The sequence below is a fragment of the Eretmochelys imbricata genome, chromosome 1 (assembly GCF_965152235.1).
Source record: "Eretmochelys imbricata isolate rEreImb1 chromosome 1, rEreImb1.hap1, whole genome shotgun sequence".
In the NCBI taxonomy this organism is placed as follows: Eukaryota; Metazoa; Chordata; order Testudines; family Cheloniidae; genus Eretmochelys; species Eretmochelys imbricata.
In genome coordinates this window covers 113,368,157-113,382,825 of record NC_135572.1, presented here as the reverse complement: position 1 = coordinate 113,382,825, position 14,669 = coordinate 113,368,157, and the positions used below count along the sequence as shown (strand labels likewise).

Genomic DNA, 14,669 nt, shown 5'->3' with positions numbered 1-14,669 from the left:
TTGTTCCTTTTGGGGGCTTTCTTCACATCTTTCTTTGATAACTATGAAACAAATGATATGTCGGGTAGTTTTATTGTTTTTTTTCCCTAAAAGCACTGTCAGAAATGATTGACTTTATTCCAACATAATATTTAAGGTGGCTTGTTAACCAGATTTATAATTGATAGATTAAATTTTAGGCCTATTACTTGATTCTGATGTCTAAAAAGTGAATTAATCACCTTTCTGTCTCAGGAAAAACAACATGTAACATATATTTGCTGGTTCCTGAGCTTTGAAGTACTCAAAACAACTGGACTGCTACACTATTTTTCGTCTTCATGAGGATTTTCAGTTCTATACATTATCAAACACAAAAAAACTGTTAAAAGTGAGCCAAGGTTGCTGAACTTAATTAACAAAACACAGATAAGTTAAAATTAAAGTATCCTGAATTAAACTACTTAAACTTAAACCTCTCCCTCCCCAATATTCACAAATTTTAAGGCAAGTAAGGATGAGGAAGAAGAGAGGGGAGAAGTTTATACAAAACATGGTTAGTATTCATTTTAAGCAGGAGCACAGAACGGCCCTACTTAGTTTATTGGATGGAGAAATTATTTCTGTTCATAAAACACAAGGTTGTTAATTGTAAATAGTGATGCACAGAGCAGATTTAAAAATAAAATACCACAGAGATTTTTTAAGTACTGTACACACACCATTCAGTTATATCTTTACCTTGACAAAATAACCAAGTGAAACGTAAAGAGAATTTCTACAGCCTTATAATCAGCACATTCTGCCTTGCTTATAATCAAGCTAACTTTTGAAAATAATAGCTCAAGCATGTCACTGATTTCAGAAAACTGTATCAGATGTATCTATTAAAATATTTATGATACTCTAAATATTTGTGCCATTCACATTTGTTGCCTGATCAGCTTTCCCAACGCAGTTCTGCTTACATCTATCTTCCAGTAGTTCAGTACAGATGACAAGATGAAACGATTATCAAAAAAAAGGACAAAACAGAAACCGTAATATCCACTACCCATGCTTAAAAAGCTTTGACATCAATTTAATATATAGCAAATTAGATTCAGCTGATAAAAAAATTGCTCTCCACAAATGCATGTACAGGCTGAACAAAATAATGGATATTTTTGAAATTATTCCGGTCTTAAAAGTATAAAATATTATATTAGCAACAAAACCCTAGTTATTTTTGGCTTACGACAAAGTGTTCCTCACAGACAGGTTGAAAACTTAGAAGCCACAATAATTATATAGTAGCCCTTGGCTACTCAATTTGATGAATATTGTACACTTTTTTTCAGGATATATTTTTAAAGTTTCACAGTCTTAAGAGCAGTCACAGGGTACAGTAACCAGTTTTAAAAACATAATATATGAATTTCACCTTTTATTCCATTATGTAAGATTATTTTGTAGAAACAATGAAATTGGAAATAGTCTGTTGGAAATGAATATTTTTTAACAGTCTTAAGATTACTTCTCTGGTGGTAAGTGTAGAGAAGTAGTTGGGATTTGTATAAAAATAGCAAATTCCTGAATGCCAAAGGAACAAAAAAGCTAAATCCAAATGTTTTACACTTTTACAAAATGAGATCTATACCAGTGTTAGTCATGAACTATGGTCTGACATTGACGTTTCTAACATCATATCACTTTCATTCATTTCAATCTCAAAGGTTTCTTCTAATGGACGAGTAGTATCTGTAGTTTTCCTTTGATTTGATGTTTCCAGTGTCACAATACCACTTTCATCCAGCGTTTGTCTTTCTATATCAAATTCCCTGAAATCCCAGGGAGGTGAAATAATGTTCTTTAATGTCTTCATAGTGTGTACATCGAAGTCATAACATCTTAATTTGTCCTTAATTTCTGTTCCTAGAAATAAACAAAGTTATTAATTACTGTCCAAGTGAACATTCCCAAGATTTCACATCTCATAAAATATTTAGTTTACCAGCAAATAATCATGCCACTTATACATCCACAGACCACTGACGAGAAAGTCCATAAACTTTATGCTTTGTGCACTAGAACCGGTGCAAGAAGCCACCAATAGTAGGCAATCTCCTGTCTTAAAAAGACCCAAGGTATCCCAATATATTGAGTACAATTCAGCTTCACTTTTCCTAGAAGACCTCTTTCTGTTAAGTGACTGGACAGAAATTAGTTTAAGTCAGTTTTACACATATACAGCTCAATTATTTCAAACTTGTATCCTTTAGTCAAATAACTGTCTAGTACATCAGAATGTATCAACTGACTATATATGCAATAAACCCTGACATTTAGAGGAAATGCATTTCCAACTGCTTTTCACACTGCCAAACCAATTTGTTGGAGTGACAACACAGACATTACTTCCTAATTGGCTTCAGCCTCATTAACATGCTTCACGGTATACTAACTCTATTATTCACCATGGAGAAATGAACAAGTTCAGTGAAACAGAAAAATGTGTGTAATTAGGAAGCTGTGTGTGAAAAATTACTTCCGTACTGCATAAACATCTCAAACTTTGGCATAATGGGGGGGGGGGGGGAGCCTTCATTACCTCATGTGGGATCACTGTCCTGTTTTTTAAAGTATTGATTTTGGGGGGCACAGGTTTATGTATCCCTCCTGCTTCTACAGGGGACAAGTGTGATATTCATTCACTACCACAAAGACATGTTAGCCAGAGATTCCCTACATAAACTTATCTTATGTATCATTTGTGAGCAACTCCTACAGATAATATTGATCTTAAATATTGATCATTCCCCACTGCCTTAATCTTTAAGCTGTGACAAGCAATTTTTATTTAAAGAAACAGTCACTGTTTTGCTAATAAAAAGATATGTATTTTTCCTTTTTTTTAATTCTTTGCTCTTTGCTGTCTTCACACAATTACACTTTAGTAATTTTCAACCAAGAACTCTCCTCTGTCTTGATATTTACAAAAAAAACTTGACAGTGGCTATAAAGCTGGTGTGCTGTTATCATCAGTTCAAATGGATTCCAGGTCAGTAATGAGGAAAAAATTACCACCTAAAAGCTGCTTAGTGAAATAAGTCGATAGCCTCAGCCCTGTTCTTAGTGGATGGGACATTAAAAAAAAACATTATTATTGACACTCCTACTGAAAGCCTGAAGTGTCCAAGGATTAAATGAGCAGGGATACTGAACTAACTGTTCATCCTTTAGAGATGGTCCCTTCCCAGTCAAGCAGCAAGCAGTCTGAACACATTTTCCAGTCTTCTTTCCTTATCCCCCTCTGTATCTCCAATCACAAAGACTTCTAAAGTTTAAAGCAGTCTCTATCTTCTCCATATTCTACCTTTATACACATTTCTTCCAGGAATCAGAATCACAGAAATGTAGGTCTTGAAGAGACCTATATTGGTCATATAGTCCAGTCCTCTGCACGGAGGCAGAACAAAGTATTCTCTAACCAAGGGTCTCAAACTCAAATGACCACAAGGGCCACATGAGGACTAGTACTTTGGACCGAGGGCCGCACCACAGACCAACACCCCCCCCGCAGCCGCACCCCCGCCCCCACTCTACCCCTTCTCTGAGGCCCTGCCCTGCCCCACCTCTTCCCTGCCCCCATTCCAACCCCTTCCCTGAAATCCCCACCCCAACTCCATCCCCTCCCTGTCCCCAGGGGGTGCAGGAGGGGTGCAGGGTGCGGCAGGGGGTCGGGGTGCAGCATGGGGCTCAGGGCAGGGGGTTGGGGTGCAGGAGGGGTGTGGGGTGCAGCAGGGGGCTCAGGGCAGGGGGTTTGGCTGCAGGAGGGGCTCAGGGGGTGGGTCTGGCCCAGTTCGCACTGGGGGCAGGGCAGGCTCCCTGCCTGCCTGCCCTGCCCCACGCCGCTCCGGGAAGTGGCTAGGACCTGGGTGGGGGGCACAGGGGTCTGTGTGTTGCCCCGGCCGCTCCTCCAGGTATCTCCCCCAAAGATCCCATTGGCTGGGAATGGCGGTCAATGGGACTTAATAGTTCAGTGGGACTTAATAGTTCTAGAACGGAACTTGCAGCAGATCTTACACCAGTCCTTTTGGTGACCTTCCCCTAGGCACCTTATACAAGAAGTGTGGGGGTCACTCTTTGGCATGCACTTAGCGCAAACTTCACAAGTTTTGAAATCCAGGGACTGCGGCATACCCTGGTTCTGGGGAATTGGAGGGGGGGGAACCCCCAACTAACTACTATACAACTAACTAGAGAGAACTATACACAAAAACCGGAGATAAAGGCACTTGCTAGGCAAGGGCTATGGGATGTTTCAGCTAACCATCACTGGTGGTAAGAAGGAACTGAGGGGGTGGTGGGTTGGCAGGGCTCTATACTGAGCGCCATGAAGGCGCGACTCCAGGGAGCGCCCATGCCGACCCAATGGAGGCTGCTATGGGAAAAATCTTCCAGCTACCATGCACGTGCGCGTGCACACACCTGATTGGAATGGACATGAACAGGCACTCGAAGAAACACTTCTGGTTAAGCCAAGATGGTCCTTTATCATATTTCCTATCTTTTTTACGCATTAGGATAGTTTGCTCTTTGTGCCCTTAATAATGTTTTTTTAAAAAACTTCCAGCTCTCCAGAACTCTTTTTTACATTAGATTTCCTTCCTTCCTACTGTGTCCATACTTGTCTCTTTACCTGAATCATCCTGTGTTTTGTCTTTGTCTTCAAGCATTTTGCATGGTGACATGTATATTGGGGGTGCTATGAATGATTATTAAAAATAGATGCTAAAATAAACTGTCCTAGAAGCTATTATTTATGGTATCAGTAACTAGTTTCTCCAGACAGTGCCAAGATTCAATCAGTTAATATTGGAATATACATCTCCTTCACAATGGAATAGTCTTTAATGTCCTCCATGTAAAAAAAAATCTTGTCCCAGATTTATATTTTTTCCTTTCTGATCTTAACATAAGACTCTTCCCACTGAATTTAATGAACTCTCTCTTGATTCAGTAGCTTGCTACCAATTTTTTTTTCTGATGGGTTTCTATTGTACATGTAACATTAGATTTCAGAGTAGCAGCCGTGTTAGTCTGTATTCACAAAAAAAAAAGGAGTTCTTGTAGCACCTTAGAGACTAACCAATTTATTTGAGCATGAGCTTTTGTGAGCTACAGCTCACTTCATCGGATGCATTATGCTCAAATAAATTGGTTAGTCTCTAAGGTGCCACAAGTATACTTTTTCTTCATGTAACATTAGAGGATCTTTTATGGGATACACATTAACAATTTTTTTTTTTACTATTAATTTTACTACATATAGTGACAAATGATATACTTACCAATGTAAGCTTCAGAATCACCAATATACATTTCTATGCAGTGTCCAAGCATGGTGACTGAAAAAGTGTCATCCCTCCTAAGACCAAGGGCCTGTAAAAAACAGAGTACAGAATATTCAATAGGAGAAACAGATATTTGCAACATCATAGCATCATCATAACTTCACACAGTTTTTTCTCTTCATTTCTATGTCTACTTTAGTTGCTGCTGCAGATTGTGTTCTTCATTCATAACAGTCTTCACTATAAAATGAGGCTCCCCTTCCAACAAATGAACAAAAAATACCGCTGCTTCTTTAACTGACAAAAAGTTAAGATTGCAGAGCCATTATCTTTCAAAACTCGTGGTGATCGGGGGAGGTCCTGGACAATTGAAAAAAGGCAGTATTTAGTGCCCATCTTTAAAAAAGGGAAGAAGGAAAATCCGGGGAACTACAGACTGGTCATCCTCACCCCAATCTCTGGAAAAATCATGGAACAGGTCCTCAAGGAATCCATTTTGAAGCACTTGGAGGAGAGAAAGGTGATCAGAAACAGTCAATACCAAGGGCATGTGACGGAGAGACTGCCGAGACTTATCAAGCCCTCGAATCACTACCCCTTCCTGCTTCTCCAGGTGGGCACCAATGATACTGCCAAGAATGACCTTGAGCGGATCACTGCAGACTACGTGACTCTGGGAAGAAGGATAAAGGAGTTCGAGGCGCAAGTGGTGTTCTCGTCCATCCTCCCCGCGGAAGGAAAAGGCCTGGGTAGAGACCGTTGAATCGTGGAAGTCAACGAATGGCTACGCAGGTGGTGTCGGAGAGAAGGCTTTGGATTCTTTGACCATGGGATGGTGTTCCAGGAAGGAGGAGTGCTAGGCAGAGACGGGCTACACCTAACGAAGAGAGGGAAGAGCATCTTCGCAAGCAGGCTGGCTAACCTAGTGAGGAGGGCTTTAAGCTAGGTTCACCAGGGGAAGGAAACCAAAGCCCTGAGGTAAGCGGGGACGTGGGATACCGGGAGGAAGCACGAGCAGGAGAGTGCGAGAGGGGAGGGCTCCTGCCTCATACTGAGAAAGCAGGACAAACATCAAGTTATCTCAAGTGCCTATACACAAATGCAAGAAGCCTGGGAAGCAAGCAGGGAGAACTGGAAGACCTGGCACAATCAAGGAATTATGATGTGATTGGAATAACAGAGACTTGGTGGGATAACTCACATGACTGGAGTATTGTCATGGATGGGTATAAGCTGTTCAGGAAGGACAGGAAGGGCAGAAAAGTCGGGGAGTTGCACTGTATGTAAGGGAGCAGTATGACTGCTCAGAGCTCTGGAATGAAACTACAGAAAAACCTGAGAGTCTCTGGATTAAGTTTAGAAGTGTGAGCAACAAGGGTGATGTTGTGGTGGGAGTCTGCTATAGACCACCAGACCAGGGGGATGAAGTGGGCGAGGCTTTCTTCCGGCAACTCACGGAAGTTACTAGATCGCAGGCCCTGGTTCTCATGGGAGACTTCAATCACCCTGATATCTGCTGGGAGAGCAACACAGCGATGCACAGACAATCCAGGAAGTTTTTGGAAAGCGTAGGGGACAATTTCCTGGTGCGAGTGCTGGAGGAACCAACTAGGGGCAGAGCTCTTCTTGACCTGCTGCTCACAAATAGGGAAGAATTAGTAGGGGAAGCAAAAGTGGATGGGAACCTGGGAGGCAGTGACCATAAGACAGTCGAGTTCAGGATCCTGACACAAAGAAGAAAGGAGAGCAGCAGAATATGGACCCTGGACTTCACAAAAGCAGACTTTGACTCCCTCAGGGAACTGATGGGCAAGATCCCCTGGGAGAATAACATGAGGGGAAAAGGAGTCCAGGAGAGCTGGCTGTATTTTAAAGAATCCTTATTGAGGTTACAGGGACAAACCATCCCGATGTGTAGAAAAAATAGTAAATATGGCAGGCGACCAGCTTGGCTTAACAGTGAAATCCTTGCTGATCTTAAACACAAAAAAGAAGCTTACAAGAAGTGGAAGACTGGACAAATGACCAGGGAAGAGTATAAAAATATTGCTCGGGCATGCAGGAGTGAAATCAGGAAGTCCAAATCACACCTGGAGTTGCATCTAGCAAGAGATGTTAAGAGTAACAAGAAGGGTTTCTTCAGTTATGTTAGCAACAAGAAGAAAGTCAAGAAAGATGTGGGCCCCTTACTGAATGAGGGAGGCAACCTAGTGACAGAGGATGTGGAAAAAGCTGAAGTACTCAATGCTTTTTTTGCCTCCGTTTTCACGAACAAGGTCAGGTCCCAGACTACTGCACTGGGCAGCACAGCATGGGGAGGAGGTGACCAGCCCTCTGTGGAGAAAAACGTGGTTCGGGACTATTTAGAAAAGCTGGACGAGCACAAGTCCATGGGGCCAGATGCGCTGCATCTGAGAGTGCTAAAGGAGTTGGTGGATGTGATTGCAGAGCCATTGGCCATTATCTTTGAAAACTCATGGCGATTGAGGGAGGTCCCGGATGAATGGAAAAAGGCTAATGTAGTGCCCATCTTTAAAAAAGGGAAGGAGGAGGATCCTGGGAACTACAGGCCAGTCAGCCTTATCTCAGTCCCTGGAAAAATCATGGAGCAGATCCTCAAGGAATCAATTCTGAAACACTTAGAGGAGAGGAAAGTGATCAGGAACAGTCAGCATGGATTCACCCAGGGCAAGTCATGCCTGACTAATCTAACTGCCTTCTATGACGAGATAACTGGCTCTGTGGATGAGGGGAAAGCAGTGGATGTGTTATTCCTTGTCTTTAGGAAAGCTTTTGATACCGTCTCCCACAGTATTCTTGCCAGCAAATTAAAGAAGTATGGGTTGGATGAAGAGACTATAAGGTGGATAGAAAGCTGGCTAGATTGTTCGGCTCAACGGGTAGTGATCAATGGCTCCATGTCTAGTTGGCAGCTGGTATCAAGTGGAGTGCCCCAAGGGTCGGTCCTCGGGCCGGTTTCGTTCAATATCTTCATAAATGACCTGGAGGATGGCGTGGACTGCACCCTCAGCAAGTTTGCTGATGACACTAAACTGGGAGGAGAGGTAGATATGCTGGAGGGTAGGGATAGGATACAGAGGGACCTAGACAAATTGGAGGATTGGGCCAAAAGAAATCTGGTGAGGTTCAACAAGGACAAGTGCAGAGTCCTGCATTTAGGACGGAAGAATCCAGTGCACCACTACAGACTAGGGACCGAATGGCTAGGCAGCAGTTCTGCAGAAAAGGACCTAGGGGTTACAGTGGACGAGAAACTGGATTTGAGTCAACAGCGTGCCCTTGTTGCCAAGAAGGCCAATGGCATTTTGGGATGTATAAGTAGGGGCATTGCCAGCAGATCGAGGGACATGATCGTTCCCCTCTATTCGACATTGGTGAGGGCTCATCTGGAGTACTGTGTCCAGTTTTGGGCCCCACACTACAAGAAGGATGTGGAAAAATTGGAGAGAGTCCAGCGGAGGGTAACAAAAATGATTAGGGGACTGGAACACATGACTTATATGGAGAGGTTGAGGGAACTGGGATTGTTTAGTCTGCGGAAGAGAAGAATGAGGGGGGATTTGATAGCTGCTTTCAATTACCTGAAAGGGGGTTCCAAAGAGGATGGATCAAGACTGTTCTCAGTGGTAGCAGATGACAGAATGAGCAGTAATGGTCTCAAGTTGCAGTGAGGGAGGTTTAGGTTGGATATTAGGAAAAACATTTTCACTAGGAGGGCGGTGAAGCACTGGAATGCGTTACCTAGAGAGGTGGCGGAATCTCCTTCCTTTGAAGTTTTTAAGGTCAGGCTCAACAAAGCCCTGGCTGGGATGATTTAGTTGGGGATTGGTCCTGCTTTGAGCAGGGGGTTGGACTAGATGATCTCCTGAGGTCCCTTCCAACCCTGATATTCTATGATTCTAAGTCATGCCTGACCAACCTGATTGCCTTCTATGATGAGATAACTGGCTCTGTGGATAAACGGTGGATGGGATATACCTTGACTTTAGCAAAGCTTTTGATACGGTCTCCCACAGCAGTCTTGCCAGCAAGTTAAAGTATGGATTGGATGAATGGACTATAAGGTGGAGAGAAAGCTGGCTAGATCATCGGGATCAACGGCTCAATGTCTAGTTGGCAGCTTGTATCAAGCGGAGTGCCCCAGGGGTTGGTCCTGGGGCTGGTTTTGTTCAACATCTTCATTAATGATCTGGACGATGGGATGGATTGCACCCTCAGCAAGTTCAGGGATGACACTAAGCTGGGGGGAGAGACAGACATGCTGGAGGGTAGGGATAGGGTCCAGAGTGACCTAGACAAATTGGAGGATTGGGCCAAAAGAAATCTGATGAGGTTCAACAAGGACAAGTGCAGAGTCCTGCACTTAGGACAGAAGAATCCTACGCAGTGCTACAGGCTGGGGACCGACTGGCTAAGCGGCACTTCTGCAGAAAAGGACCTGGGGATTACAGTGAACGAGAAGCTGGATATGAGTCAACAGTGTGCCCTTGTTGCCAAGAAGGCTAACAGCATATTGGGCTGCATTAGTAGGAGCATTGCCAGCAGATCAAGGGAAGTGATTATTCCCCTCTATTCGGCACTGGTGAGGCCACACCTGGAGTACTGAGTCCAGTTTTGGGCCCCCCAGTACAGAAAGCATGTGGACAAATTGGAGAGAGTCCAGCAGAGAGCAAAAAAAATGATTAGGGGCTGGGGCACATGACTTATCAGGAGAGGCTGAGGGAACTGGGGTTATTTAGTCTGCAGAAGAGAATAGTGAGGGGGAACTTGATAGCAGCCTTCAACGACCTGAAGGGGGATTCCAAAGAGGATGGAGCTCGGCTGTTCTCAGTGGTGGCAGATGACAGAACAAGAAGCAATGGTCTCAAGTTGCAGTGCGGGAGGTCTAGGTTGGATATTAGGAAAAACCTTTTCACTAGGAGGGTGGTGAAGCACTGGAATGGGTTACCTAGGGAGGTGATGGAAACTCCATCCTTAGAGGTTTTTAAGGCCCGGCTTGACAAAGCCCTGGCTGGGATGATTTAGCTGGGAGGTCCTGACTTTGAGCAGGGGGGTTGGACTGGATGACCTCCTGAAATCTCTTCCAACTCTAATCTTCTATGATTAACAAAACCAAAACTAGATACACTATACCCACCTTTGTTCCAGTACTAAAATTTGTCCACAAAACAGCAGTGCAACCTTTCCTCTTCCATGAAGGAAGATGAATTCATGGAATATAATTAATGATGAATTAATAAAATATAATACTTACAGCTTCTACACTTTGAATCTTTGAGCAAGTTTATTGTTTGTACAGCTAAATTGCAATATACAGACTCAAATTAAAAATTATATTAATATGAGTTGAAGTTGAGTTTAATTTAGGGGTGAAAGCATTGCAGGAATGTTATCCCCAAACCAAGCATTACAAAAACTCAGAAAATTCAGTGTTAAGGTTATACTTAGAAGAAATCCAGACATGTTAAGATGTGGAACCCTTACATGCAAACAACCTTCATTCTGCCCAGGAGTGATATTATATAATAATCATATAATTATGTTTACGGTACTTTAGTGTTTGTGGTCACAGACTAGATTAGACTGATTTTTAAATACACCGGTTTTTCATATTTTTCCCTCCCTCTGTCATTACAGGGAAGAGGTAGATAATTTAGAACCTAATTTCTTGAAACGTAAATTATACCATATTTCAGTGAATTCTAACTATCTGGTAAATTTTAAGAGTCTATGTGGGTCACTTATTATGATAATCTGGGACACAGAAAGGACTGACACATACAACATTTCTTAAAGGATCCTTGTAAATGCTCAGAACATTTATTCTATATTCAAAGAGTAAGTGCTGTAAGTTTGAGAAGGCTACATTGTACTTTTCAAACATAAGGCAATGAATTTGTTTTAAGTACACAAATAAAATTTAACCCTACTTATGGAGCTGTGACCAACACCTCTCTCATTTAAACCATATACATACCGTATGAAAATAGTCAATTGCACTTTCAAAATTGCCCATTAGACTGTGTATGTATCCAATGGCAGAGTATGTGGAAGCATTCTGAGGAATCAATACTAGGGCCTGACGATGGTATTCTAATGCTTCTTCATATTTCCTGTTAAGTTTAAATAAAGAGTGCATATTAGTAAGTTCTACCGTGCAAGTACTGTCATTGTACTATGTTTGTAACGTGACTAGCACATGAGACCTACCCTTACTAAGGCCTTTAGGTGGCTCTGCAATATAAACGTTAAATAATAAGTTATTGCTTCATACTTGCAAGATGAAAGAATGGACTAAACCTTCATGACATAATCACAATCTTATTACACAGTAATTCAGAAAGAAGATTACTCAGCTTGTGCAGTAATAGAGGTTTTCGAGATGGTTGTCCCTGTGGGTGTTCCACTTTAAGTGTCTTGGCACCCTACACTTACAATTGTAGATTTGTAGTAGCAGTGTCCAGTTGGCTGCCACGCGCCGCAGCTGTCTTGTGCCGCTCCGAGCTGTTACCTAGCAGTGCGCAGCCAACCGTCCCTCAGTTTCTTCTCTACTCCAGAGGATCGGCGTGAAACTCCGAAGTAGAGGGGAGGAAGGGGGGTAGTGGAGCACCCAAAGGGACAACCATCTCGAACCTCAGTTACCACACAAGGTGAATAACCTTCTCTTCTTCGAGGAGTGTCCCTGTGGGTACTCCACTTTAGGTGACTGTTGAGCAATGCCCCTCAGTGCAGAGGAGGGGCTTTGGAGTTGATTCATTGCCAGTGGATAACACCGTGAGTCCAAACTGAGCATCTGTTGCTGATTGTTGTTCTAGAGCATAGTGTTTAGTGAAATTACGGGCAGATGCACAGGTAGCTGCTTTGCAAATGTCAGTAATAGATACTGTGACACTGCATCCCATAATCTTCATAGATATATTATGGTATGATTATGGCATAACTATGATGTATTTTAATACAAGATAGGTCATGTGAGAGATCATTGTAAAGGTTATGATTTACTGAATATGATTATCCTATTTGTACGCATGTATCATTTTGGAATCTGAGGTTAGGAATATTGTCTATGTATCTATTACAAATGTAGAAGGTGAATTTCATAAGCTTAAACTGCACAGTCTTTGTGCAGCGCAAGGCAGTATAATTTTGGGTTTACGTGCCAAGGGTGTGTGTATTCTTGAGCAGCTGGACAGTTCCTTAGCTGTAGACTCCCCATGCAGAGCTGATCATAGTAGCCTGTAAATTCTGCAGCTCGGTGTGTTCTACCTGTGTATATGCTGGTGAAAGAGCAAGTTTAGAGAGCTTGGCAACTTATCACTGCACCACAGTGTGAGAGGGAGCCCAGGCTGGTGGGTCAAGGGGGCTCAGTGGTACCCCAGGGGGAACCCATCATACGTACATTATTGAGAAAGGCCATAGATGTAGATAATGCTCTGATGGGGTGTGTGCAAACTCTCGGTGGAGGTTGCAGGTTGCTGTTTTGATAGCACAAATGGATACACCCAGATATCCATTTGGATAGTCTTTGTTTTGAGATGGTTTGGCCCTTCAAATGTTCTGTTATGGAAACTGACAGTTGAGATGATTTTCTGAATGCTTTTGTTCTTTCTATGTAGAAAGCTAGTGCTCTGCGGATGTCTAGCATGTGGAGTGAGGCCTCCCTGCTGTCAGTATGGAGCTTCGGGAAAAATACAGGTAAGTATATGGAATGATTTAAATGAAAAGGGGAGGCAACCTTGGGGATGAACTTGGGGTGCGGTCATAGGATTACTTTATCCTTAAAGAATGTAGTATAAGGTGAGTCTGCCATTAGGGCAACTAATTCTCCCACCTTTCTTGCTGACGTGATGGCAATGAGGAAAGCAACCTTCATTGATAAGTATAACAGAGAGAAAGTTGCAAGGGGTTCAAACAGTTTTCCCATGAGACCGTGTAGAACAAGGTTGAGGTCCCACATGGGAGTAGGGTTTCTTAGTGTTGGGTAAGTGTTTTCTATGCCCTTAAGGAAGCGTTTAGTCATCAGGTGAGCAAAGATAGTGACTCCATCCACCTTGTCGTGGAAGGAGGTGATGGCAGCCAGATGTACTCTGACGGAGCAGGTGGATAGCCCAGATTTTTTAAGGCCCAGTATATAGCCGAGGATTCTAAGTTGTGGGGCTGATTGTGGAAAGATCTGTTTGTCCTGGCAACAAGTGCAGAATCATTTCCACTTATGTGTATCAATCTATCTACCCTTCTTGTACTTAGTCTGCGACTGTTCAGCAGTATATCTTTCACTTCTTCAGAACAGTCCTTCTTTACCCCCACCAGCCATGGAGTAATCGGGCCTTGAGGTGGAGTACTGCGAGGTTGGGGTGATGGACACACCCCATGTCCTGTGACAGAAGGTGAGGAACTAAGGGAAGGGTTTGAGGTGATTTCACTGGCATCTGTCTCAGGAATGGGAACCATGTTTGTCTGGGCCATGTGGGTGCAATGAGAATGACCCTGGATTTGTCCTGCGTGATCTTGTGAATGACTCGGATCAGTAGTGGGATCGCAAGAAATGCATACAACAGTGGGGCTTCCCATTTTATGAGGAGAGTATTGCCCAGGGAGTGGTGTCCCAATCCGGCCCGGGAGCAATACTGTGGGCACTTGAAGTCCTGAGCTGTTGCAAATAGGTCTATAGTGGGGAACCCCCATAGTTTGAATATGGCTTTGAGAATTCCAGGATCCATCTCCCACTTGTGTGTTTGTGAGAAGTCGCTGCTTAGGTGGTCCACTGTTGTGTTCTGACATCCCGGCAAACAGGATGCCGAAATCTCTATGTTGTTGGTGATGCACCAATTCCAGAGATGTACTGCCTCTGCACATAGGGGGTATGATCAGGCTCCCCCTTGGCCATTTATATAGAACATGCATGCAATATTGTCCATAAGGATCTTGATGGCATTGTTCCTGATTAAAGGGAGAAAGTGCTTGCATGCGTTTCGGACTGCCCTTAGCTCCAGTAAGTTTATGTGCAAGTTAGACTCTGCTGGAGACCAGCAGCCCTAGACCGTATTGTCGCATAAACGTGCCCCCCAACCAACTAGAGAGGCATCCATCGTGACTGTCATTGTTGGAACTTTTTGTTGGAAAGGGACACCTGAGCAGATGTTCTGTGGTTGTGTCCACCATGTTAGCGTTTCTTTTACCATGAGGGGCATCGCGAGGCATCAGTTGAGAGAATGTCTGTGTGGTATATACACTGTTCGAAGCCACGCCTGTAAGACTCTCATGTGGAGCCTGGCATATTTTAAGACAAACGTTGTTGCCGACATGTGCCCCAACAGTTGTAAACACATCCTG

General features: G+C 43.2%; 1 protein-coding gene across 3 annotated transcripts in view; it reads right to left on the bottom strand.

Annotated features, from left to right (window-relative positions):
* Nucleotides 1–536: 536 nt before the first annotated feature.
* Nucleotides 537–14,669, bottom strand: part of CDC16 (cell division cycle 16) — a 64,138-nt gene continuing 50,005 nt past the window's right edge. For all 3 annotated transcript variants that reach the window (XM_077814048.1, XM_077814057.1, XM_077814067.1), the window contains 3 exons: nt 11,314–11,449; nt 5,313–5,403; nt 537–1,893 (listed from right to left, as the gene is read on the bottom strand). In XM_077814048.1, the coding sequence (XP_077670174.1) occupies nt 1,628–1,893; nt 5,313–5,403; nt 11,314–11,449 (493 nt within the window). In that variant the 3' untranslated portion in view covers nt 537–1,627. The remainder of the gene's footprint in view (nt 1,894–5,312; nt 5,404–11,313; nt 11,450–14,669) is intronic.